The following is a 26,394-nucleotide window of genomic DNA, read 5'->3' on the forward strand; positions in this document are numbered from 1 at the left end:
ATTTCTGACTAAAATAAATGTATATGTCAGACCCTCGCACACTGTTGGCTCACAAATCTGTCAGACATTATGGACCTGATGTTTGGAATTCGATACCTACTAGTATTAGGAATATATTATCAGTGCATTCCTTCAAAATTGCGGTAAAACGCATACTTGTCTCTGAGATGTAATTTCTTTAGCAAGACACATTTTGTTGCACTGTACATTTTAAACTTAAGGATTGATATAATTTCAAGTATTATTACGCCTCATACACTCCTTGTAAATATTTGTAAATAGTTGTGGAACATAATAATTTGTTTATTTAGTTTTCTTTGTTTTGTTTTTCTTTTTCTTTCCCTTCTTTGAGTAATCATTAGTTTTGACTTTTCAGTATTGTTTTTATATTTATGTATGCATTTCATATATTCAAAGGTCTGACAACAGCTCAAGCATCTGCTTATTTTGTCATACCACTGCATGTCTGCAACCTTGTTATAATCAGTTATGTTAATGTTATGTTAATCATCATAATTATACATTATTATTATGTAAAATTCAATGTAATCAATTTTGTGATGGTTACACTATGTAAATTATCATGACATGCAGAAACAAATAAATAAATAAATAAATAAATAAATGTAAATATCAGTGATTGCCATATCAGTTGCTCCCAGCTGACTACTGGTCTAATCAATTTGACTGATTTGTTTTAAGAGTGTACATAATAATCGTAAGCTGCAATTGCGATGGCTAGTATGCCTTGAATTTTAGAAAGCAAAATCACCATACCCTACTTTGTCATCAAACATTTTTGTCTACACTAAAGTTTCTAGTATTCTAGAGAGCGGTGTTGGCTCAGTCGGTAACGCGTCTGCCCGTCGAACCAAAGATCGTGGGTTCGAGTCCACCCCGGGCGGATGACTGAAGTCAGTGTGTTGTGTGTAAACGTCTCTCCCATGTTTCATAGATTGCAGGCTATGTTACAATGGAAAACACTCCGTGCCTCGGATAGGACGTTAAAAGGATGCCCCGTGTAGAGGAGAGTCACCCCCTTTGCACGTTAAGAACCCACTGCACTATTCGTATAAGAGTAGGGGGAAACCCCGGTGCAGTGGTCCACCTGCATTCCCCCCAATCAGTTATATCGGGAGGAGAGACCTGCGGGTCATAGTGATTCAGTTCCCTTTTCGCCTCCCAGGCACAGGTGACGCCAAAACAAATAATAATAATAGTATTTTGTAAATCACAAAATTCCCATGATGTGATGTGCGGGATTCCATGATGCCATCAACAGAAATCAAAAGATTATGAAGCTGAATTTATAATCTCTACTTATGATATATAGATAATAGCCGATATAATCCTCTAAGTCAGGTTGGTGTTTCATAAAGCCGTTCTTATGTGGAGCGTTGTGGCCCAGTGGATTAGTCATCGGACTTTGAAACAGTGGGTCGTGGGTTCGAATCCCAGCCATGGCGTAATTTCCATTGGCAAGAAATTCATCCACATTGTGCTGCACTCGACCCAGGTGAGGTAAATGGGCACCTGGCAGGAATTTATTCCTTGAAATGCCATCGTGCTGTAAAAGGCTGCGAGGCTAAAGCCAGGGTAATAATATCCAATTAAGCGCATAGGGACGCATTTGGCAGTGATATGCGCTATGTACATTAAGCATGTTGGTATTATTATCATTATTATTGATATACGAGTGACTTTACAAACAACTAGTAATCATTTCTCTTTGGTAAATGATGCACATCAGATGTTCATTGCTGCTGATGTAGTTCCTGAGATAGGCTTACCAGTCGTTCGAAGAGTCGTTTCGTATCTTCCGAAGAGCTTTAGGAAACACCCACTTGACAGGGGCCGCGGAACGGTGTTCAAAGTGGGGGGGGGGGGGGGCTGACCATGCAAAAAATCACAATCATATGGTAATTTTTACTTTTTTGTACACGGTTTTGGAAGAAAGTGGGGGCTGAACCCCCCCCCCCCTCCGCGCATCCACGGCCCCTGCTTGGTACAGTATCTGTGGAACACTATTATGATGCAAACAAAAAAGAGGAAGTCGGAAGCTAATTAAGACACTCACACATCTCTATGTAGCATCCATCTCGTTCATTACTTGGAGAACACCCAACCTAATTTCAATTAAAAAAAAAGAAGTCGGGAACTAATTAGACATTCACTCTACGGTATCTTCAAAGTGAAGAGCGGAAACAGGTCTTTCATTGCCAAAGGCACAGAATTCTTTATCAGCAGAAGAAATCAAATTGAAAAAATGGGGCAATCAAATAATCTTTCTATTTGTCTTCTCTTTTTCTCACTCGTGTCACTCTCACGTTTGAACATCAAGAAGGTCATGTGCCGATAACCCCTATTTATACACATGAGAAATACTTCGTCCTCTCGGTTCTGGTTAAGCATATTTTTATTCATCTGTTATTTTTTTAGTGTGTGCGTGAATGTGCTCATATTGTATGCCCCAGGCACTGATTATGTAAATGTTTTGTCTATGTCACATAATTCTTGTTATAACCAATTTAAAAATAAGATTCCATTTGAAGGACAATAAATGCAAAGGCGCATAAGTAGAAATGTTATGAAATGTAGATGAGTTCAAAATCGAGACAAAATAATATAGTTGTGGCAGGTTTTCATTTTTTTTTATCTCAGTTCTATGAGAAATAAGATGGGGATAAGCTTTTGTTTTTATTATGGTGTAGATTTCGTCTTGGGAGTAACTGTCGCTAGGATGAACATGACGAATACAGCACAGACGAAAAAGCAGGAAAATAAACACCCAGCTCCGAAGAAATGTACTTTTTAGATGGATGTTTTTTTTTCATCTTCTATAATACACGGAAAGGATGGACCCTGGTGATAATTATGTTCCTTTCCGATAGATCCCAGCAAATCACACACTTCCCCCTCAGGGTAGTTTAATACAAACATGAATGTCCGGTTTAGTACCTCAATTGCCTCCAGTTTATTCCATTATGATTATTTGCCTGAGGAAAAGACACATTACAGCCATCTCGGCACCCTTCGCCGGTATGTCACCAAAGTGCACTCACCCTGTAAGGGCGGGAGGAGAGTTAAAGTGAAGAAACCTCAACAAGGACATACGAGTTGGAAGGTATGCGGATCCCCCAACATGCCTAATGTGACTCCGGTGACTTGGCATGTGTGTTAACTCTATAACAACTTGTTCCGGTGACTTACTAAGTCATCCCCTCGCCATTCCTTAAAAAAGTAGAGGTTATCTGATGTAGAACTAGACTCCTGTGGTAAACTGTTAAATCTGTGGTGTCTTTGTTCAAGGCCTATGGGTGTTATTACTACCCCTTTGGTTGTTACTTTTACACTCATTGGTGTTAGGTTCAAAATCTATGTTGTAATCTTAACACCTCACGCTGTGGTCCTCTGGGGTACTAACGGGTGTCACTTTTAACATCTCTTGTTCCCACTCCTCACTAATGTGTTCCCTTAACTAACTTCACGGCTGGTAATAAGTCATTCCAACGTGTTTATGAGTCGTGACAGCGATTTTGTAAGTTATGGGAACGGGTTTCGAGAAATAAGATCATGTTTTCTGGGGGGGGGGGGGTTAGGGGATCCATAGGAAGGCGACCATTGTTATTGTCAGATATAACCAGAGTGATTCTTATTATATAGGCCTTTCAACATCGGAAATTCTGTTAATCAAGATCTATATGTAGAGATCCTCATAAAAGGGTGAAAGACAGGGTCCTCTAGATTCGATTAATTACATGGTAGGCCTAGAAAACACAATGAATTTTGATAGCTCTCAAGTGACGTGTATCATGCTTTAAAACAAGACGATCATTTTTAGTCTACTGTTTTATTACAAAAGGCTACCCATAACTTGCCACTTATAGTCATTTAGACACAATGCGTCTTTCAATTATGTGTCAATACACAATTTAAGACATGTTTTGACCCCCATAGAATATGTGAAGTAAAGTTCGTAATAGCAAAGAGTCCAGTGAGATTTCTGAAGAAGTCTGTTTCTGTAGGATAAAGACACAATGATATCTACAGTGGATATGTAGAAAGAGAGAGAGAGAGGGGTATAGAGAGCTAGACATCAGAGTCAGAAAGAGTGAAAACAAGTAAAAATAAGAAAATGCACGATGTTTTCTTCAGTAGATATGAAGTAAGCGACTCTATGACTTTAATCAAAGTTTATGGTAGGAAATAGGTATCCATTGATAAAGAGAACGAATGAATGAGAAAGCGAGAGGCGGAAAAAGACAGGCAGACAAAGAAAGAGAGAGAAGAAAACAATTCATAATGCTATCTCCAGTAGATATGAAATCAGCCACTAAACGATTTTAATCAAAGATAGAAAGGGGAAGGCCATCGCAGCGGAAGGGAGAAAGAAGGAGAGACATACAAAGAAGAGTTTTGTATGGTGGGTCTGCATGGGATTTCGCTGGTGTGTGCGTGATTGTGTGTATGTGGGTGCAAGTGCGTGTGTAGGGAGAGAGAGAGTAAAGAAGTCCAGTTAGATTGAGTTCTCTTCTCTTTCCTATCCCAGAATCCGGCTCCAGTCCTGAACCCATCACTAATGCCGCAGCCACACCAACGATAGCGACTTCAGACCGACCGAGGATATGCCATTCGAAATAACGTAATAACTTTGATTGGCGCACAGTCGGTTTCGTTAGAGTGACTGTAGTATAACACAGTGTGTGTTCCGAATGTCGAGCATGGTAAAGCCACGTGTTTACACACATGGAGGTGAGGTGTGTGAAATGACGTTCTTTAGGTCGCTCGCGGTCACGTGGTAGCCCAAAGCGCCAAATGCTTGATTCGGCTCCTGCTTTCACACGCCATGTGTTAGAAAGCTCTCCATTGGAATGTTATTTTGGTTTTAGGAGCAACCTTTCAGGTTTAAGTTGAAGTGTTTTTCACATCACCTGCGTTCCATTTCCTCTCAAGTTCCTCCCCCCCCTCTCTTTCCACCTCTCCCTTTCTGTATTTTCCTTTTCTCTCTCTCAGACTGTTTTTTCTTTTTTGTAGTTCGTTCTCCCCTCCCCATTTCGCTTTATTCTCGCAATTCTCGTATTAAGCGTTGAAATTTTGTTTTCGTCAGGCAGAACTTTGATATGCCTAAATGTAATTTCTTCTTCACTCTTCTTTCTCTAAGTGTGTTTATTTGCCTTTATTTTCCTTTAGTTTCTCTGTTTCTCAGTCTTTTCCTCTTTCTCTCTTGTAGGGCCTACTCTTCACATTTCACGCTATTCTGGTTTTACGTTAAGACAACGGTTACCCTCACAGCGTCGAAATGTTGTTCTTGACAAGCTAAGCTTTTAAATATGTAATTAATCTCACCTTCACCATATTCACGCCTGCGGTGTGGCGCAGCAAGGGGGAGAGTGGCCGCTCTCCTGCCAAGAAGCAAGAAAAAATCATGAAGGAGAAAGGGGGAAAGATGAAAGACGAGTATCAAAGAGAGAGATCTGGGTCAAATACTTTATTTTCATCTCTCTTATCCAATTCAGAAAAATTATGACACAGCAAAAACTGTGGTCAGATGTTGTTTGAAGGTTTGCACGGTGGCATGTACAATTGCTGATGTGGTTTACGGTACACTATGTGTGTTATAGAAACAGTGGATAGAAGAAGAGAAGAAATGGATAGGCGAGAAAGTGGAGATTTGAGAGTAGAGTATTCTTTCTTGAAAATAGTCCTGAAAAGGACTGTAAACCAGAAGAAATGTTGAGTGAGAACAGCTTGAGTAGTAGAGCTGATGAGATGTTGGCTTGAGTCGGCGAGTAGAGATGATGAGTAGTAGAGAGACTCGACGTTTCGGACAGGTTGACTGTCCGTCTTCAGGAGTCTCCTGAAGACGGACAGTCAACCTTCTTCTCTTCTTCTATCCACTGTTTCTATAACACACATGGTGTACCGTAAACCACATCAGCAAAAAACTGTGGTGTTAACCGGTGTACATAGAGGACCACACCAGTTATTTTACACCGGTGTTAAATTTGTGGTGTTAATTTTATACCTATCGGTGTTATTACAACACCATTTGTTGTTACATTTACACTCTTTGGTATTATGTTTAATCTCTAGGGTGTAATTTTAACACCTCAGGGTGTGGTCCTCCATTAACACCAATTGGTGTCAGTTTTAACACCGCGGTTTTTACAGTGGATGTCACTTGTTGTAGGTACTTTTGCCTTTACCAAAAATCACTGATGCAGTCCTGATACCTAACCCCCCCCCCTTCCCCACCAAGAGCTACGTTTCTGTATTAAACTAGATTGCTTTTTGCTTTAAACGACACATCATTAGAATTCGTTACATACATCATAAGCCTAATGTATTCCTGGCTTCGTCTTTAAAGGCCAATTCTACCCCAGACAAATGTTGATTTTAATAAATAGAGAAAAATCAAACTAGCACAACACCAAAAATTTCATCAAAGTCGGATGTAAAATAAGAAAGTTATGACATTTTAAAGTTTCCATTATTTTTCACAAAACAGTGATATGCGCAATTGAGTGACATGCAAATGAGTCGATCATGTCCCTCACTCACTATTTCTTTTTTTTTTAATTATACTATATTTCTTTTTTTACAAATTTGACAATAAGGACCAACTTGACTAAACCATAGTATTCAACATTGGTAATTCTACATGTTCAGGGAGGAATCAATCGTTGTTTCACTTTAAAATGAAAAGAAAATTAAAACATTTCATATGATAAAATACAAAAGAAATAGTGAGTGGATGACGTCATCAGTATCCTCATTTGCATACAGACCAGGATGTGCATGACTGTTTTGTGAAATTAAGCGAAACTTTAAGATGTCATAACTTTCTTATTTTACATCCGATTTTGATGAAATTTTCAGTGTTATGTTTGCTGGATTTTTTTCATTTTATTCAAAACTATTTTTTGTTGGAGTGGACTTGTCCTTTAAGCAAACTAAATTTCACACTACGCCTATTTATATTAAAATAATTGAAAATCATTCAAAATTTTACTTGCCATTTTACATAATATGCCAATATGAATATAAGGTTATTGTTCAAGAATTCATAAGGAAAATTACAAAAATATGAATTTACATTATTCTGTTGCCATCAGTACTTGCATAACCTCAATACATGTACTCCTCACGTAATATCATTTTTCTTTTTCTTCATTTCTGCATGAATAGGAGTGTTGATTGCATAGATAAAGGTCAAATCCTCTTTAAGTTGATTGTAATCTTAGTTTATCTTGTATCTGTATCATGTCGATCTGTTTTATAATTGTTTGCAATATTGTTTACCATTGCAAACCCTTCTCAATAACACTTTTAACCTGTAGACTTATCTTATGTTCCTTGTGCTGATCAATAATGTTCTTCATTCTCGTTTTTTCTATCATATCTTTCCTATTTTTTATTACAGCTATAACAGTGAGATACCTGACGAAGAGATTTATTGGAGAATACGGCCAAGAAACGGGTAAGATAACTAGGATTATTGTTTTAATTCAAAATTAGTGATTTCTTTTCATACATGCAAGTAAACACAAGAAATATTGGGAATTAATCATTCGAAAATTGCAAAATACAGTAAGTTTAGCTTCATACACAAACACAGTACAAAAAAGCACATTGTTTAAGCCCATTACTCTAACAACAAGTTGTTTAATTATTTAATTATTCAATTGTTTAATCTTTTAAAACAACTTGTTTAAAAAGTTTAAACAGTTGTTTAAATTTTAGACAGTTGTTTAAAAAGTTTAAACAGTTGTTTAAAATGTTTTAGCAGTAGTTGTTGGAGTGACGGGCTTAAACAACGTGGTTAAGATTTTAAACAGCCTTTTACAGTGTGAAAAGAGTCCACGACCAAAGCAAGAAAGGGAAACAACAAAACGAGAATAAAAGAGAAGAACCTAATTCCCAACAATCCGAAAAACAAATCTTACTACTGTTCAGAAAGAGAGAAAAGAACAATACAGAATAAAAAAAATGGGAATACCAGAAGAGGGGGTAAAAGAGGAGCAGAGTCTCGAGAACACGTGTAATCTTACTGCACTGTGTAATATTACATGCGTTTGTATAAAATTACAGAAAATAGCTATTTGGTGTATGCAACCTTCCAAATTTATTGTAATAAAACGGATTTCCCCCTTTTTATAAAATCTGCTCTGTTTTAACAATTTACAGAATGCTTTTTTTCTGTAAAATCTTTTTTTTTCTAACAGTGCACATACAATCAAATCTTCACTGCTGCAGTGCATTCTTGTTAGCCTTGTAGGATCTAAATTTTTCCCCTCCCCCCAACCCCCACCCCGTTGAGAAGTCCTCGTTCTGCCAATACATATAATAACACTACACCCCTTCAAACCTATCACCCTGATTACTGCAACCTGAATTAGTTGCACTATCTTGGATAATTGATGAGACCTCTTGAGGGACTCGGTGTAATATTTCCGGTATCACAAATTGACGGCGATGTCTTGCTATGGGTGAATGCGATGGTCGGTCAACCAAATAGACATTGAACTCGGCCTCGAGCAGGGCAGACGTCGCCTGATTGCATGTGTAAATCACCTTCGAGTACGTGAACATCACCTTCGAGTACGTGAACGGGTATGTACTAAGAGTACAGAGTCGTGATAGGGGTGGTGAAATGTCGGAGAATGAAGTTCTACTTCCCATACATTCTAATAATGTTGAATCTTGAAATGATAACTTATTCTTGGGACCGTATAAACTCAAGTCAGGTTTAACTTAGACAATGGTTTAACCCTGTGCTAAAACTATGGGAAGCCAAAAGTGTTATTTTTTTATTAAGTTCTATGTTTCTTATGTTTACTGTGCTCTTTCCTGACTCATCGATGGTGAAGAAAATCATATATTTATACTTCCTAGACGATTATGAATGATTTGAGAACCAAAATGAGCTGACTTATGATATCTCTAACGTTAGTGATTTATGTAACAATTGGCTATCCATACTTAAACCATTACTTTAAACCTGAGTGTAAGTTAAACCCGACTTCAAAATACGCGCCATGGAGTTCGGATGGGAAGAGGCGGGTGTGGGGGATGACCTAAAGATAACGCCCCCTTTTCACAGTTAACAATAATTGTGTTTTCGTTTCTTTTCATTACATGGCCTCCCCCTTTCTTTTTAATTTCACCCCGCCTCCAACCTGTCTCTTTCTCTTCGTTAGATTTCCTGACGCTGCATTTAACTTTGAAAAAAAAAGCATTGTCCCAATGACAGATGTTAATGATGTCTTTTCAGAATGCCGATATCACCATCAGGCAAAGATAGACAACGATCTCGTTTCCATGGAGATTCTCGACGTTGGACCCGAGGTATGAATATGCTCCAAAATCTCTTACAACTCAGCCAAATATGGCTATTTTAATGTTTCATATAGAGCATAATTCCCAATATAAGAATACATGAAGTGATATGTGTGATTTTAATACAGCACACGTGTAAACAAGGCCTCTTCAAAAGGATTTTTTCATGAAGAATGGTGTGCGCAGCGCTTTGTAAACGAAAGGAAAATGCATTGTATCAAATCTATAGGATAGGGTTATCAAGTTATTTAAGAAAATACGGGAGTGTAGTTTATTAATAAATTAGAACCTGAAAATATCTGTCTTTTTTCCGTTGCTGGGTTTCGTTAAACTTTCACTGTGTGTTTCTCTCTCAGTTCTTTCACCATGTTCCTTTCAGTCGTAATGTGTTTTTATCAGAGTGAGTATGGTGAAGGGTGTTCATGACGCTTTTCAAGTCATGGAGTATGACACAATAGAATCACCTGAACCATAGCCCTGAATCAGTAGATTCGCTGTTCGAATCTACGCCAGAGGATATAACGTCAGGATAAAGTCCTGACTATCATTTCACTCCTCCTTCCAAAAGGCCCATCCCACCGCCAAAATGAACTTTAAGACGAATACCGTCATTGTTCAGAAGCTTTAAGCGCCATTTACTTATCGACATGTCGAGATTATCTTGCCATGTCGACATAATCACTTTTATAAGTCTATTAGAAGGTTAATGTATCTCAATATGTAATTTTTTATACGTCGATTTGGCAGAATAACATATTTTTGCCATGTCGACATTTTACTTTTTATTAGCAAGACGGTCTCACCATGTTGACATGAAAATGATATTAATTCGACGTAGCAAGATATTACATCCCGCAATTTCGTTACGTAGATGGCACTTTAAAGCTCTATGTCTCTTTAAGTTGTCATTCATATGCCGAAATTTCTCTTCTTTTGCTATATATGCATACTTGCCAACTGTCCCGTTTTTATCGGAATTGTCCCGTTTTTAAAATTTTTTAGAGCAGAAAAATCAGAATGTTCCGATTTTTGAGCCTAGACAAAAAAAAATCAAAGAAAACAAGAGAAAAAAGTGTTTGCGCGTGTTCAATATTACGAAATGTACAGTATTGTCTATGACTTCCGGGTTTGAGCTATCGATACACGTAATGTTCAGTCCCACCAACGAAACTGACCGATGGTACATGTACGGTCATGTGTACGGTATGTCAAGTTTCGATCGCTCTCCCAAGTCGATTTTCCACTGTGTGACCGTGTGTACACATGCGACTGACTAGACTGCGAAAACGTGGTTTGTTTGCATGCAATGCGGAGTGCCCATGTACTTGTGCACAACGCATGTATGCACAGCACCGATCTCTATATGTGGGACATGTATTAACGCTTGCTGAGCTGTTCACGGGGTATGTGACGATCGTGGATTTAACGGGATTATTTCGCAAAACTAGAGAGGATTTGATCAAAATGAGTGGAAAAGGGTGCAGAAATTTAAAGGGGAGTACAAACAACGATTTCATTTCATAAAGCCAAGCACGAAAGGCGTTGAATTTGCATTTTGCATGTGTTGCCGGCAGGACATAAAATTAAAATCTCAAGTGGAGGAGCTAATGATATAACAAATAAGAAGGCACGCCGAGAAGAAAAAACACATCGACAATGAAAAGGCGGATCTCGATGCGACTCGCATGTCCAAAATATCTTCCTTTATGCCCAAAGAGGATACCTCTGTCATATTTGGAGCCGAGGTAAGATTTACTGATTTTTTGGTGGAACATAACATTGCCAGGCCTGCCAACTACTCCTTTTTAAAAGGAGTTACTCCTTTTTTGGAAATTTTTAATATCCATTATATCATAGGGAAAGAAAATTCCCCTTTTTTTGTCCATATATTATGTACAGTCATCTATGGGAAATATGCTGTGACTCCTATTTTGTAAATTAATCACTCCTATTTTGTATGTTTACAGGTTGGTAGGCCTGCATTGCAATTGATGTTTCTGACCATGGTCCATGCTGGTGGTGATTTGTTCAGAATAACAGACAAATGTTTCCCCGACTCAAAATTGCTAAGGGTTACAGTGCTGCTCGGACAAAAACAAGTAACATCCTTTGTACCCTAGCAGACAGCTATGCGAAAGCTTTGGTCAGTAAAGTCAAGCATCAGCCTTACAGACTACAGATGGCAGTACCGATCAAGGAGCCGTGAAACTGTACCCAATACTCCTGAAAACTTATGACGATAATATTGGTCAGGTAGCATGTGAAATTTTGTCACTGCAACAGTGCTCTGACAGATCAACGGGAGAATATTTTCAAGATCATGGGTACTGAACTACAGAACTGGGGCATGTGTGTAGAGTGTCTATTAATATATATATTATGTGATTCTGGTATCATTTTAAGCATCTAATGGCCCTCCATAGTGCTATTTTTCTTTCAGCCTCAAGGGGGCGCTGCCCCTGAACCAAGTCGGGAGCCTAAGCTAAGCGGCCCCCTGAACCCCCGGCCGGCCGGGGGTCCAGGGGGCCGCCCGGCCAAATTTGTCCCTCTTTTTAGATTTCAAATGTTGGCAAGTATGTCTTTGTATATTCTATTGGTATACATGACAAACACGACAGTCTGTGGATTGACTTATTGAATTTGTTTTTATTCCAATCACTCTCAGACTGTCTTATCAGTTGCAATCAAACAATTTAATGCAGTAAAATCATTTTCATATTCTCTCTTGATAAACTCCCCCTTCAGATCTCCATCAATGACGAGCTTGTTGCCTGGGCTGATGCAATTCTTCTCGTGTACTCCATTACTGATCCGAAAAGCATGAGGGCGCTTCACGATTTGAGACCAAAGCTGGATGAAGCTAGAAGCGGGAAATCCACCCCACTTGCCTTCATGGTATTGGGAAACAAATCGGATTTAATGCACGCGAGGAAAGTCTTTACCAAAGAAGGTTCGTATATCTGGAAACGCGGCCCTTTTTACTTTTCCTCTCAGTCGGAGTAGCATCAAAAATAAGAGAAAAAAAAGTAACTTACATGTGATAAAGCAATAGTGATCTTAAATTGTGCTAACATTCAATCTAGATTTATGAAACATTTCATATTTCGATTTTCCATTTTTCCATCATTCTAGAGTTGGAATAAGGTTTCATTCATATTGAGTACAGCCATTGTGGACCAGGTGGGTGTTTCATAAAGCTGTTTGTAAGTTAAGAGTGACTTTAATAACGACTGGTGATCCTTTCTTATACGCGCTAAGCCATCGCCAATGAATATACCATTTACAACAAGACGGGCTCATCAGTCGTTCTTAAAGTCGCTCTTAACTTACGAACAGCTTTATGAAACACCCGCCAGTATTGTTATGTAGCATTGTGCTGTGCAGAACCAACGGGATGTCAAAGAGTAGACGGGATTAATTCCTTGCATGCATTGAGCGCCCTAGACCCGTTGAAGCAACGGCTCAAGCTAAAGCCAGGACCATTAGTTGTGCTTGGTGGTATGCTTTGAAAAAATCACTATAATCCTATTCTTGTCCTCTTTCCGATTATTTCAGGAGAAAAGTTTGCCAAAGACCTCGGATGTTCGTACCTCGAAATCTCCGCAGCGGACTCCTACCAACAAATCGTAGATCTCTTCCACGAGCTATACCGCGAAGCCAAAATGTACAAACTCGGAACCAAATCCTCGCTGCTAGGTCGGATGTTCGGGCATGCGCGTGAGAAGAAAACAATGACGCTTTAAAGTGATAATCAGTGTCATCTGATAATCATATTGATGGACTCCGCTCCGTAACCATGGTAATGCGTGCTGACATACGCTCGAACATTACCAGGCACGAGGATTATGCCTGTTGGTCGATGAGGCTCGAGTCTGTTTAAAAGAAAGAATTACGGCATGGACGTCTGATTTAGGAGATAAACGAGGAAGAGTAGATGCAAAGACCAGTCTAGACGTTCCGAGAAAGCTTGACTGTCCGTCATCACTCCAGTACTTCCCAACTCATCTTAACTAAACTAAACCCATCCTGACTCCTCTTAGCTCATCTCAACTCTTCTCAAATCAATCTAACTCACCTCAACTCACCTCAACTCACCTTAAATCATCTCAACTCATCTGCCCTCTCAATTACTAATCTATTCATCGCCTCTCATTAACCCTTCGCTGACAGGAATTCTCAACTTACCTGAACTCATCTCTTCTGCGACAAGTCATAATTCTCATCAGGTTTACAATCCGTTTAAGAACTTTATCTTACGTCACGAACGAGTCTTTTTTTCTCTCTCTCTTTCTTTCTTTTCTTTCAACTTTCGCCTCTGTCACTCCACCATCCAAAAAGCATTTACAGGACAAACCACATGATTATACGACATCCTCCTTTACGTTATGTACGGCCATTCAATTGCCGCGTTAGTTTAGCATCAGAGAAGGTTTGGGAGCAATCTTCTGAAAGTATTGTGTGTGTAGATCTTATAGATTTTGAAGCTGAGTAAACAGTACTTTAACAAACTGAGAGATAATAGATGTTATGAGATATTAATGTCAGATAATTTACATTTCTTCCTAGTTGGTACTGTGTACTTGGTTTTAAAAATCCAACCAGTATCGTACAAGGTATTGTTTATTTTATTTCATGTATAGTGATTTTGTTCTTTTCAAGGTACCTTAGGTATACAATAATTGGCTACAATATATCTTTACACTGGCTCCCTGTAAAGCAACGTATTATCTTCAAGATTTTGTTAACTTCATGGTTCATCATGGTTGCATGGTTCTTCTCCGAATTACGTGCCTAATTTTATTAACTAAAAGCTACACCCCTTCAAGATCATTACCTTCCTCTAGCTGTATTTCTCTTGTTTCACCCGAATTTTCACAAATATGTGGAAAGATCTTTGTACAGTCATTCTCTAAGAACAGCCTTTCTGGAGACATTAAAACATGTTTAACTTCTAAAACTTTAAAAGTAACCTTAAAACATTTTTGTTCTCAATTCGTAATTTCCTTGAACATTTCTGGAAAAGGCGCCTTTAACACTCAACAGAGTGGATTTTGAGCAGGTTACAGGTCCAATTTAGAATTGTATTAATGTTGTAATTAAGTGCTAAATTCAGCACTATTAGGTCATAAAGGAGCACTATTGTTGAAAGGTATGGCCACGACGTGCTACAACCTGTAAATAAATTTTTAGCACCCAAAATGCCGATAATCAGTATCAGGTACCGAGTATATAACTTCCAAACAGAATTTAACAAGTGTTAACTTTTATTCGTTTTAAATAATAACAGAAGATGTAATGCTATAAAAAAAAAACAATTGACTATTACTAGATGGTATGAATGAAACTCTCATTTTTAAGAGACCGCGTTATTGTATCGTATATTTGTACATAAAGTAAAGAATTTCTGAATGAAATTCTAGATAGATTTTTATGTGAATGAGATATTGTATTTTACGTCGATGTACATTGATATCGAAAATATACATTCATTGCAAATTATTTATGCTGTCGTGCTATCGTTTTTCCAGTCATTATCTTCCTAGATTTTTTAATACTAATTTCGAAAGCCGTACAAAAAGTTTATACAACTTATTGTTTGAATGCCAGAGAATTGAACGCTTTGCATCCCAGTGGCAACCTTGGAATAATATTTACAGAATGTAAATCTTCCATTTCTAAAGGCCTGGGGATGCCTACCTCTTTTACAATATTCCGGGGGCCGTTTCATAAAGCTGTTCGTAAGATAAGAGCGACTTTAAGAACGACTGGTGAACCTTTCTTACGCGCTTAACCATCGCCAATGTATATACCATTTACCACAAGAAAGGATCACCAGTCGTTCTTAAAGTCGCTCTTAACTTACGAACAGCTTTATGAAACACCCACCTGGTCTTTTCCTCGCTCGCGTAGGTAAAACAAACCTACAAAATAAAGATGGAACATGAATGTCTGCCTACTTCATCGAAAACGAAAAGCAGAGACAAAAGGTGTATTCAGAAAAAACAACATTTAATCGTTTTTCCATTTGTGGTAGTAGTTTTTCAATACTAAAGAAATATATGTATTACCACTGACAACTATGACGCTGCACCGGTCTCGATGATAGAAATTATCAAAATAGTACGAAAGGGAGAAAGAACGGTGAATGTTTCTTCTTGTTATTATCTTTATGTTATCATTCTTCTTGCTGACGCACCTCTTACAGCCGGTTCATTTCAATCGAGCATAAGCATCAATAAGAATACTCTCTCCCTCTCCACCTACCGTTCTACTTAATAAATTTTGACATGAATTTCTTCATTAAACAGACCTATATGTAGATAGCTAGAGTCGCGAAGATATATGTTTTCCAGCTCATGCCTATTGCATGTGAAGGTATTCCTTGGCCTACATGCAATATTCAATCGGCAAAGAATGTAACACTTATTGTGTTTGCAGTTACTCTGTTAATAGACATGTATTACAGTAAAATTATGATACATTTCGTCCAAAGAAAATGTCAACTCAAAGGATTCAAAGACGGACACTCAAATATACTCGATCTATCATGTTGAATTAAATTGCTATGATCATAAGCAGTTCTCACGACAATCAGGACAATAGACATTGGATGATTATCCAAGCAGCATTCATCAATTCACTTAGCATTCTTAGTGATGCGTGCGGACGAATTATCCTTCTTGATCGCTTCTGGGAAATTTAAAGTTAATCATCGATTTCTGCTAGGACTCGAACCCAGTTGAATGTGATGTTAAGGACTTGAAGACAACTCCACTAGATTCCCATGAACGCAAACCTACATACATAATATAGGGTGTACTGCAAATGAACTCCTTTTTAACTTGAAGATCGTCAGTATTGTCAGTCTGATAGGTTGTAATAAATCACCGATTCACTCTGCGTCCTGTGAAAATTGAAAAATACGAAAAATAATCTATGTGTGCACACAAATAACATAATTTTGTTCATCTGCTCATTTGTAAAAGTACATGAGAGCTGGCTGATAAAATTTAGTTATCTCATTTTCCATGCAACATTTCTGAGCTTTGGTCTTGGATTAAAAGCATGATAACTGTTTCTGATGTAGATACACTTAGCTTTTTAGGAAAATAATCTTTTGAACAATATTCCATCTGCATACCTGTCCAGTGGGATCAGAGCACTGAGGGACCCGCTTCGTTCACAAAGAGAACTACAGCTACTTTTAACATTATTAAATACCATGGAAACAGTGCTAAGCAGCCAATCAAAAATCGAGGGTTCCATAATTACAATTATTGTAATTATGGAACCCTCGATTCTTATTGGCTTTTTATTATGGCTCACGCAGAGGTGGAGGTCGAGCCATTGTCAACTAACAATAGCTCTCCCCTCAGAAGCTTTGTTTGACCAGCGCTTTGTTTCATAAAGACTTAAAAGTATATGCGATTATCATAATCGCATATACTTTTAAGTCTTTATGAAACAAAGCGCTGGTCAAACAAAGCTTCTGCGATTATCATAATCGCATATACTTTTAAGTCTTTATGAAACAAAGCGCTGGTCAAACAAAGCTTCTGAGGGGAGAGCTATTGTTAGTTGACAATGGCTCGACCTCCACCTCTGCGTGAGCCATAATAAAAAGCCAATAAGATCTTTCTGGGAGTGGTGCGTATATTAAACCCCATAGGTAGCAATGCTGGATGCCAGGTTCGTATATGGTAAAATCTAGAAATTACCAAAATGACCTTCATTTTGGAAAGAAACCTTTGTTGTGCTTTTTTGCTTGTAAAATATTATTGACCCGAAATCAGTTCCATTTAGGAATGAAAACAAGTTTTTGGTTTGTCACGTTATTTTTTTTTTCCATACAGCACCCCCTCTTCAAAATTCGTTTACAGGCCCCTGGTCTGAGCAGAACGTTCCGGCCCGACTTTTCCCTTCATACCTGTGCAACGTGTGTTGAGTCCTTGATCTTCTTGGTAACCTACTTAACGTCCTACTGGCCCTGACGTGGTAAGGTTGGTTGTAGTTATTGCTTTCCGGTCTTCTCATCAGGGCTACCCGGGTATTCAGCGAGTTCAGGTAGGAAGAGTACTGGTGTTGTGAAGGGTTCTCGTACTCGTTCTCGGATGGGCGACGAGTACGGAGTTTCTGCAAAAAAAGAGCTAGAAGGTTATATTCGCTTGGTCTACGAGCGGCTCGTCTACTCCGATAGCCTGATGAAAATCCATGAAATTTCATATTTTATTGTTCGAAATAGACATGAAATGAAATACTCCCCAAATTTGCTTTGCCCAATTGATCCTGGGCCCGGCAGCCGCTGTGCAGCTCCAGATCGACGAGGCTCTATCCCTTTATTCATTGAACGCCAAACAGGGTAGCATCAACTCCCATCTGTTATCGTATTTTGGTCTGACGTGGCCGGGGTTTGAACCCCCGACCTCCCGGTTGTGAGACGAACGCTCTACCAACCGAGCCAACACACCGGTGGTATCACACTGGTTAAACTCATTTTAGTCTAAGTAGGTCTAAATGCCGTTTTGTGTACTCCACACTTGATTAAGTACCCATTAAAATCTTATTGTAGTTAAAATTTGCTTCATTGGCTGTTTATCAATGATTAAGCCATATAAGATCTTAAAGGAATAAGACAAAATTGTAAATGGGATAAATAGCAATTATATTCTAAATTGTCAATAGACTGGACAAACTGGTTGCAGGTGAACTCGGATTTTACCATGTGGGAAGACACCAACGCAATATAGACAAAACGAGTTAAGATCAATCGATAATTGAGTCGTGTGGTCCAGTGGTTAGAGCATTGGACTCATAATCGTAAGGTTGTGAGTTCGAATCCCAACTCTGCCATTGTCTCCACTTTGATAAAAAGGCCCGAGAGTGATATCTGTCGTCTATAACGTCCGCCACTATGACTGATTAACACTGATTAAACATTTAGACGTAAAATGTTTCATAGGTAATTGGTTTTATACCAGCTTGGCGTTTACCAGCAAAATGCTGTCCTGCCGAGTTCCTACGGGAGTTACCACAAACAGAAACAGAATTTGGAAGAAAAAAAAGACACGTGTGAGGGAGAAAGAGACAGAGACACAAAGATACAGAGGTAAAGTCCAATCGTTTGTTTGCTGCTACCTGCTACAATGCTGCAGTCAATGAAACCTACTCCAAACCGACCGATGATGTGTGATAGGAAATTATACGTAAAAACTTTGATCGATATGAATTCATTTTCGTCGGGGTGTCTGAAGCATATTGTAGCGTCCCTGTAACATAGTCTGCAGCCACAGACCTTTTGGTTTCGCGAAATTCTCATAGTGCATAATGCAGTGTCTGAGGTAATGAGAATATATTCACTATGTACTGTGGCTTCCTCTACCATTTTTACACAGGCCCATATTCTGAAATCAGATTTAACTTAGACCATGGTCTAACTTAGTGCTAAAATTATGGGAAGCCAAAAGTGCAATTTTTTTCAAATTAATTTGTATGGTTCGTATGGCTACTGTGCTCTTTCCCGATTCATCGATGGTGGAGGCAATCATCTATTTATACTTCCTAGACGATTATGAATGATTTGAGAGCCAAATGAGGTGAAATATTATATCTCTACTGTTAGTGATTTATGTAACTATTGGCTATCCATACTTAAACCATAACTTTACACCGGAGTTTAAGTTGAACCCGACTTCGGAATACGGGCCACAGAGTTTGGAGACTATTCTTCAATCTATACATGGTATAGCCTATAACGGGTAGATTGTCAAATTTGAGTCTGAGCTTGTAGACTACAGGTAAACTTACCGCTGGAAAGTTTCTACTGAAGATAAAGACTGCGATGAAGTAAAGCAGGCAGACCAGAAGTGCTGCACCAAGCAACCCACATGCGATGATTGGTGACAGACAAGTGCTTTCTGCAATCATAAAAGAAACGGGATATTTATATAATATTGGATGGCCTTGAGGTTAATACAAGGAAATATTGGACGAGCTTTGCATAAATATTGGACGAGTCGAAGACGAGTCCAATATTTTGCAAAGCGAGTCCTATATTTCCTTGTATTGACCGAAAAATGGGACATCCAGTATTATGATTATTATTCATACAGAGAATTTTAGCAAATAATTTTTAACTTTCTCTCCCGCCCTCAGACTCTGACTCTGCTGTATGATGGGGGGACCTAAAGCTACGCACTTTGTTTTCAAACAATAAAAACTGTCCCAATTTTAATATTTCAACAAATTATATTTCACTAATTTGTGGCAAACATTCTAAAGATCATTAACCAAGTAGAAAATATCACAAAACTCACTAATACGAAAATCCCGTCGTGTTTTTCTAAAACCTCTTAATTTCGCCGCCCGATGTAGAAGGGGTCCTAAAGCTATGCACTCGATTTATCATGCAAAAAATAGTATTTCCTGTGCCTCAATTTCTAAAATATATTCAAATTATTATAAGATAAAATGAAATTAAAGCGAATATAACTCCAAACTTCCTAACAGTTGTTGGTTTTCTCTGCATTTAGAGATTTACTGCAGCATCTGTAGAAAAAATTTAATAGGAATTGTTCATCACTCTGCAGTCACAGTTCCACACACAGTGCGCATTTGCCATTGAAAACTGCATGCGCGCGCGATGAGTGGTGCGTACACTTCGGGAATTCCCCTTCTAGTCGTCCAATATTGAATCAATATTGGAATCATCTTGATCGGGTTTTTCCAGTCACCACACTCCATATAAATTTTCTATATTAAAAAGAAGTATTGGCGGGATTTTTGTCGATTTTCTCAAGTTTTTTGACCTTTTTCTTCGAAAAGGGTTTTTGGAACTTGCGTCTTGATCCGCGTATGTAAACAACTGTTACTGTGTACGCGAGCAACCTGCGCCCAAATTCTCTACGTGGTCCCACTCGTGCATTTAAGAGTTGGCCTATTGTACCTGAAGCGAAACTTTCACCAAGTCCAAGTCAATCAAGTTCTTTGATGTTTGAATTGGATCCCCACTTCTAGCCATCATCAGACTCGAGTTCATCACATGAGTAAGACACAGGGGAGTGAGTACATAAAACAATATTATTAGCAAATCTTCAGACTGTCTCTATTCACTCTCTTTGACTTATGATTTTTGTCACCCTTCATCCTTCAATTCATTTGCTAGTATAGTCTAACGTTTATCATCCTCTCTTTTCGGTCATACTTATTCATCCTTCATCGCTTCAATGTCAACCCTTTCATCCTTTTCGTTTGCACTCATCGCCTATTTATTTTCGTCACACTGCTTATTATTAACTGCCTAACGTTACACCCTACTTCGCTAAACTTCATTTTCTTGAAAAACTTATTGATTGCTGTCAGTGAGCTGGAAGATTTTTCAACGTTTTCATCTTACATCCTTCAATTTTTATTCTATGATTTTTCATCACCATCGCCATCATCCTATTATTTTATTCATTATCCAGCCTTTCTTCTCACCTATCCTGCAGCTACAGCTCATTTTGATATTAGAAATAGAATCTTATTCTTAATCTTAATGATTATTGGTTTTGTTGTTGTAAATATTTTATTTCTTCCAACTTCGTTGAATTTCTTTCATCTGTTTTGATAAATTTGTTGAATTTATGATATGACCATGGCTTCGTGTATTTTAAGTGATATGAATATGGGTAGTTTAACTCGGAATGGTGAAAAACAAATTGCAGTTACCCTACCACACCCACTATTTGAGAATCTTCAGAATCTAGCCATTCTTGCTTCAACCCAGAAAGGGGGCATCAACCCACAACATGTGTCAGTTCTAACACAAGGGGTTAATAGCAAAGGGATTGCAAAGAATACCATCGAAACTTACAATAAACTCGTTAATGGGAAGCGAGGCAAACAGAAGAAATTAACCATCACTTTCTTCGGAGCAACTAGCAAGTTACTAGTAAGAGGAAAGCAGACACAGCTGATTCCAGAGCTGTTATCAAAAATCATTAACATGGATGCTTCTGATCTTCAAGTGGATATGACTGATGTAAAATCAACTCTTGAAGAGATTAAAAGGAGACTTGACCTGCTCTCCAAAATGACTCCCATGAAGCGCAATGGGTGCGACTGCAAAAGAAAAGGAAAGGCAACATGTACATGTCCAGTTTGCGAAGCTCATGCCTGTACAGAGACTATTCTTTGTGCCTCCTGCAACAGATGGCTACATTTTGAATGCACAATGTTGTCTCCACAAGACTTGACCCACCTTCTAGGTATGGATGAGATTGATTTCATCTGTGCAGATTGCAGATTCCAGGAAGATATACCTATGAAGCTGTCTACACCATCTCAAGAAAGTCAGGTTTCTCAAGAAGAAAACTGTGCTATTTGCAATTCACCAAATACTGAAAACTCTGTTGAATGTCAAGATTGCTGCAAGTGGTTTCACCTTCATTGCCTCCCTACCAGAGCAGTTAAAGACGAATCAATTATCTGCTCCTCCTGTAGTATTGTGAATCCTCCAACCTTGAGCATGGAGACTCCAGATGTTTTGGAAGAAGAATCTGGTACTCCTGACCCAGTTCCTAATGCTAACCAGTCCCCCTCCATCATCTCTCCAGTAGAGCAGTTAGAGCCAGAAGGGGAAAAATTACTCAAGAAGAGTAATAATGTCAATCAAAGTCAAGACTCTTTGGATTCTACAGGTCCCTGCACTCATTGTTTCAAAATGAAAAAAGAAAAAGATCGATTGAGAGAAGACCTCAAAGTTCAGAGATCACTTACTAGCCTGACCATGAGCGAAAATGAGAGTCTTCACAGGCAGATGGGGGAGTCTACCAGAGAAATCAAGCAGTTACAAGATCTGCGTTTTAATGATCAGAATCTACTTAAACAGAAAGATCACTACATTCATAAATTAGAGAAGGCTGTAAAAGATCGGGATGATACAGTGTGTGACTTACAACTTCAACTCGACTTCATATATGCACAGTGCCTTCAACAAGGAGTTGATCTTATGATGAATGAGAATCCTCCCCTGCAACATACCTCAAAGTCAACTTCTAGAGTCAGAAATGAGCCTAAAGGTCAGATGAAAAGGAGAACATCTACATGTAATACTAGAGATAGAATACCCATCAGGAACTCATTTTCTCCATTGATTGATGAATGCTTCTTATCTGACGATACCAGCTCAGACAAGGCTTCTAACTATGATACTAGTATTCAGGCTCAACCTCCCTTCAGTGTGAAAAAGAAACACCCAGAATTCATCAGAAGGAAACCAAACCATCCATATGCCAGCAAAGGAATAAATAATAATAACAGGAAGAGTCAAAACACCAAGTTTCATTCAAATGAAAGAAGGCAAAGTGCAGTAAACTATAATGAACAATGGCCAGCACAAACAAGTTATGTAACATCAAAAACTCAACAGGATACAGCAAGAGAGATAAACGATATGCAGGCACAGTTTGTATCTTATGCAGACAAGGTTAAAGATGGTCAAGAGCAGAGTAACTCTCGTCATGATACCAATGATTCAGATCTACCTCAGAGAAAGAAAAATAGAAACAGCCACTACCACACCTCTAGGCCCCTCAGCCCAATATCTCTTCAAGAATGCCTTGAATTACAACAGCCCAGGAAACAACAGGATAACAGCATCACGAAAGATAGATCATCAGTCACTCAAGAACTGAATCAGGAGGCCTCCAACCTAACACCTTCACCAAAGCAACAGGATTTTCGGCAGGGCCGAGCCTCAACCGCCGACCACAAAACTCTAATGGAGAACACTTACCAGGCAGTGATGTATACAATAAATCTTCTAGCACTACCCCTATCCACTACAGACCCTGTCATTCGCCAAGCACTGAGAGCCCAACACCAACAAATACTACACTTAACCTCCACAAGTCTCCACTTACTAGAAAACAACAAGGAAAACAACTAAGAATGGGAACCTTCAACTGCAGGGGGGCACAGTCTAACAATGCTTTCATATCACGTCTATTAGAAGAATTGGATATCCTATTAATTCAAGAACACTGGCTTTGCCATTGGGACCTTAATGAGCTTGCTAATATCAATGATAACTTCCAAGTCTTTAGTATATCACAGCAAAATAACTCATCGTTACCACTACCAAGAAGGAGAGCAAAGGGTGGAGTAGCTACATTCATCAGAACATCAAGCTCTTGGAAAGCAACAAAGATAGAATCTCAATCACAAAGATTAGTCATTACAGATCTACTCCATGAGCCATCAAACTCGCATTTAATTATCTGCAATGGATACTTTCCATGTGATGTTGATGCCAATAGTATTTCTGAGTATCATCATATGCTCTCTACCATATCCCACATCGAAACAACTCATAAAGAGGCCTTGATTATACTTGGTGGAGATCTGAATGCTGATCTGACAAATGCATCGTGCAAGAAACCTACAAAACGTATTCTAAAGGAATTTCTGATTAGTGAGAACATGATTAACTTGTCATCTCTCCAAAATAAAAAGGAGCTGTACACCTTCCAATCAGATGATGGTTTACGACATTCATACATTGATGACTTTATAATACCTGCAAAACTAGAAAACTGCTTCTCTGACCTTCTTATTGAGCATGATGATCCTCTAAACACCTCTGACCACACACCGGTTAAAGTGACATTTTCACTACCACTTTTAGCCAATTATCAAGTAGATCATGATATACCTGATCGCATTACTGGAGGATCTGGAAAGTCTATACTTCGTCCTAAGATATTTTGGCATCAGTGCAGTGCAGACCAGCGGCACCATCTCTATACTCTTCCTATGGAACAAATATCAAAGAAACTTTTCTATAATCTTCCTACAATGTGTTTGGATCCGACTAAAATTGACTTGTTGCTTGATCAACTTAGCAAAGAAATGCTGAAGGTATCACTAACTCTACCACACTCGAAGGGCCGTCAGAAAAGAAAAAGGAAAGGGAAAAGAGAGTGGACAAAAAAGGTAGAGGCATGTTATAAACAATCTCAACATTATTGGCGTCTCTGGAGGGCCAGCGGGAAACCAAAAGGCAAGGACCCTCTCTGGATCAAGCATATATATACCAAACGTCTTTTTAGAAGTAGCATCAGGCAAGCACGGAGGATGTGTCACAATAATCTCCTTTCAGAAATTGAGGATGCTAAAGGTAGCAATGACAAACTCTTCTATAGGCTTGTCAAACGCACCAAAGGATCTCGGTCTACCGACACACTGTCTTATAGGGGTACAACGTATGAAGGAGAGGCAGTTTTAGATGGCTTCAACACATATTTCTCAGATCTTGCTAAACCGGATTATATAAATGCCTCTTCTCCGCCTGAAATAGATGAAGCCTTCCCCACTCGCCCGTTCCAGGACAATCTGAATCAACCACTTCAACCCTCTACTTCAAAAGATCTAGATGAAGCTATTAACTCTCTCAAGAAACAAAAAGCTGCAGGACCTGATAATATATCTCCTGAGCATCTTATATATCTTGGCCCAATAGCTCGGAAATTACTCCTCGCCCTCTTCAATCGATGTATATCCCTAAAGTATATTCCTGAACCTTTGAAGTCCGGCCTTATAGTCCCAGTTCACAAAGGAAAAGGAAAAGATGTTAAAGATCCTTCAAACTACCGAGGCATAACAGTTTCTTCAACAATTGGTAAAGTTTTGGAAATGCTCATCAAATCTCAACTAGAAATTCCACTTGCAATAAATGATGTCCCAGACCAGTTACAATTTGGATTCCAGAAAGGCAAATCTTGCCTCCTTACTGCATCCTCACTGGAATTAATAATCCAACTGAACTCTGCCATGAAATGCACAACATATCTTGCTCTTCTTGATGCACAGAAAGCATTTGACATCGTTTGGCATAAAGGCCTATTTTCTAAGCTTCAAAACCTAGGCCTCCATGAATCTCTGTTATCTACACTGGAAGAATTCTACAATGGTAGTACCAGTAGAGTCATGTGGGAAGGAAAAGTCAGCTCTCCTTTTCAAATCCTTCAAGGTGTAAAACAGGGAAGTGTGCTCTCTCCCACCCTACCCATGGGCCTATACAGTCTTCATCGACGGCCTGATCAAATCACTAAGGAATGCTTGTCTAGGATGCTCTATTAACGGTTGCTACATGGGAGTGATAGTACTAGCAGATGACGTTGCTCTTATCAGTACATGCCCTCGTGAACTCCAATCAATGCTGGACCTCACCTTCAATTATTCCTGTGCCTGGAGATATAAAATTAATCCACAAAAAAGTGCCGTAGTAGTAATAAACAAAAAAACATCAACCAGTGTAAGTTCAATCGAGTGGAAAATGGGAGGAATGACGATCAAGGAAAGCAGAGAGCACCCACACCTTGGCATAATAAAAAGCAATTGTAATATTGATCACACCAATGACATCATATCAAAGGGATATAACACCTTCTTCTCGCTTACTGGAACAAAGCAAGGAACTCTACGCCTGCTGCCACCAATATGTACTCATCTTTGGAAAATGTTCTGTATACCAAGAATGCTGTATGGGATTCAGATTATCCAACTTACCAACTACATGCTGTCCCGTCTGAACAAGGCTCAATCTTTTCTTTTTAAAAGAGTGCTTGGTTTGCCAAGGAGTGCGGCTGACGAAATTGTTTATTTATTGCTAGATATCCTTCCAATGGATAAGCGAATCGACTATGAAATTCTTCTCTTACTTGGGCAATATGCAAGCCTTTCAGACGAGCGCACTGAAAGAAGAATCCTATTGAATGGTATAGCAAACAATACACCATTGGTAAGACGCTGGATAAAAATTCTCAATAGTTATGAGCTTCCAAGTCTCACTAACATCCTTAGAGAGCGCATTCCATATAAAGTATGGAAGAAGCTAGCAATGGGAAAAATTTATAAACAACACTATGCAGCCCTTGAAATTGCAGTTGCTAAAAAATCTTCTCCAAGTCTATGGTCAGGCATGACCCAACGTAATAAAAAGAATTATTACCCAAAGCAAGTCTCCAGCCCTCTCTTGAGGGAAGCTATATCCATCAGAGCTCAATTATCCTGCAG

The 26,394-nt window shown here is 38.8% G+C and overlaps 2 protein-coding genes across 2 annotated transcripts in view; one reads left to right on the top strand and one right to left on the bottom strand.

Annotated features, from left to right (window-relative positions):
• LOC121406365 (ras-related and estrogen-regulated growth inhibitor-like) overlaps nucleotides 1-13,970 on the top strand; it is a 33,079-nt gene extending 19,109 nt beyond the window's left edge. Inside the window, exons 2-5 of the mRNA XM_041597402.1 lie at nucleotides 7,424-7,480; nucleotides 9,275-9,348; nucleotides 12,085-12,289; nucleotides 12,895-13,970. Coding sequence (XP_041453336.1) covers nucleotides 7,424-7,480; nucleotides 9,275-9,348; nucleotides 12,085-12,289; nucleotides 12,895-13,082 — 524 coding nt within the window. The 3' untranslated portion in view covers nucleotides 13,083-13,970. The remainder of the gene's footprint in view (nucleotides 1-7,423; nucleotides 7,481-9,274; nucleotides 9,349-12,084; nucleotides 12,290-12,894) is intronic.
• Nucleotides 13,971-15,634: 1,664 nt separating this feature from the next.
• The window catches only part of LOC121405856, a 34,051-nt gene continuing 23,291 nt past the window's right edge, over nucleotides 15,635-26,394 (bottom strand). Inside the window, exons 11-13 of the mRNA XM_041596830.1 lie at nucleotides 19,144-19,253; nucleotides 17,267-17,472; nucleotides 15,635-16,243 (exon numbers count right to left, since the gene is read on the bottom strand). Of these exons, the coding sequence (XP_041452764.1) occupies nucleotides 16,201-16,243; nucleotides 17,267-17,472; nucleotides 19,144-19,253 (359 nt within the window). The 3' untranslated portion in view covers nucleotides 15,635-16,200. The remainder of the gene's footprint in view (nucleotides 16,244-17,266; nucleotides 17,473-19,143; nucleotides 19,254-26,394) is intronic.

This window comes from Lytechinus variegatus, chromosome 19, assembly GCF_018143015.1.
Source record: "Lytechinus variegatus isolate NC3 chromosome 19, Lvar_3.0, whole genome shotgun sequence".
NCBI lineage: Eukaryota > Metazoa > Echinodermata > Echinoidea > Temnopleuroida > Toxopneustidae > Lytechinus > Lytechinus variegatus.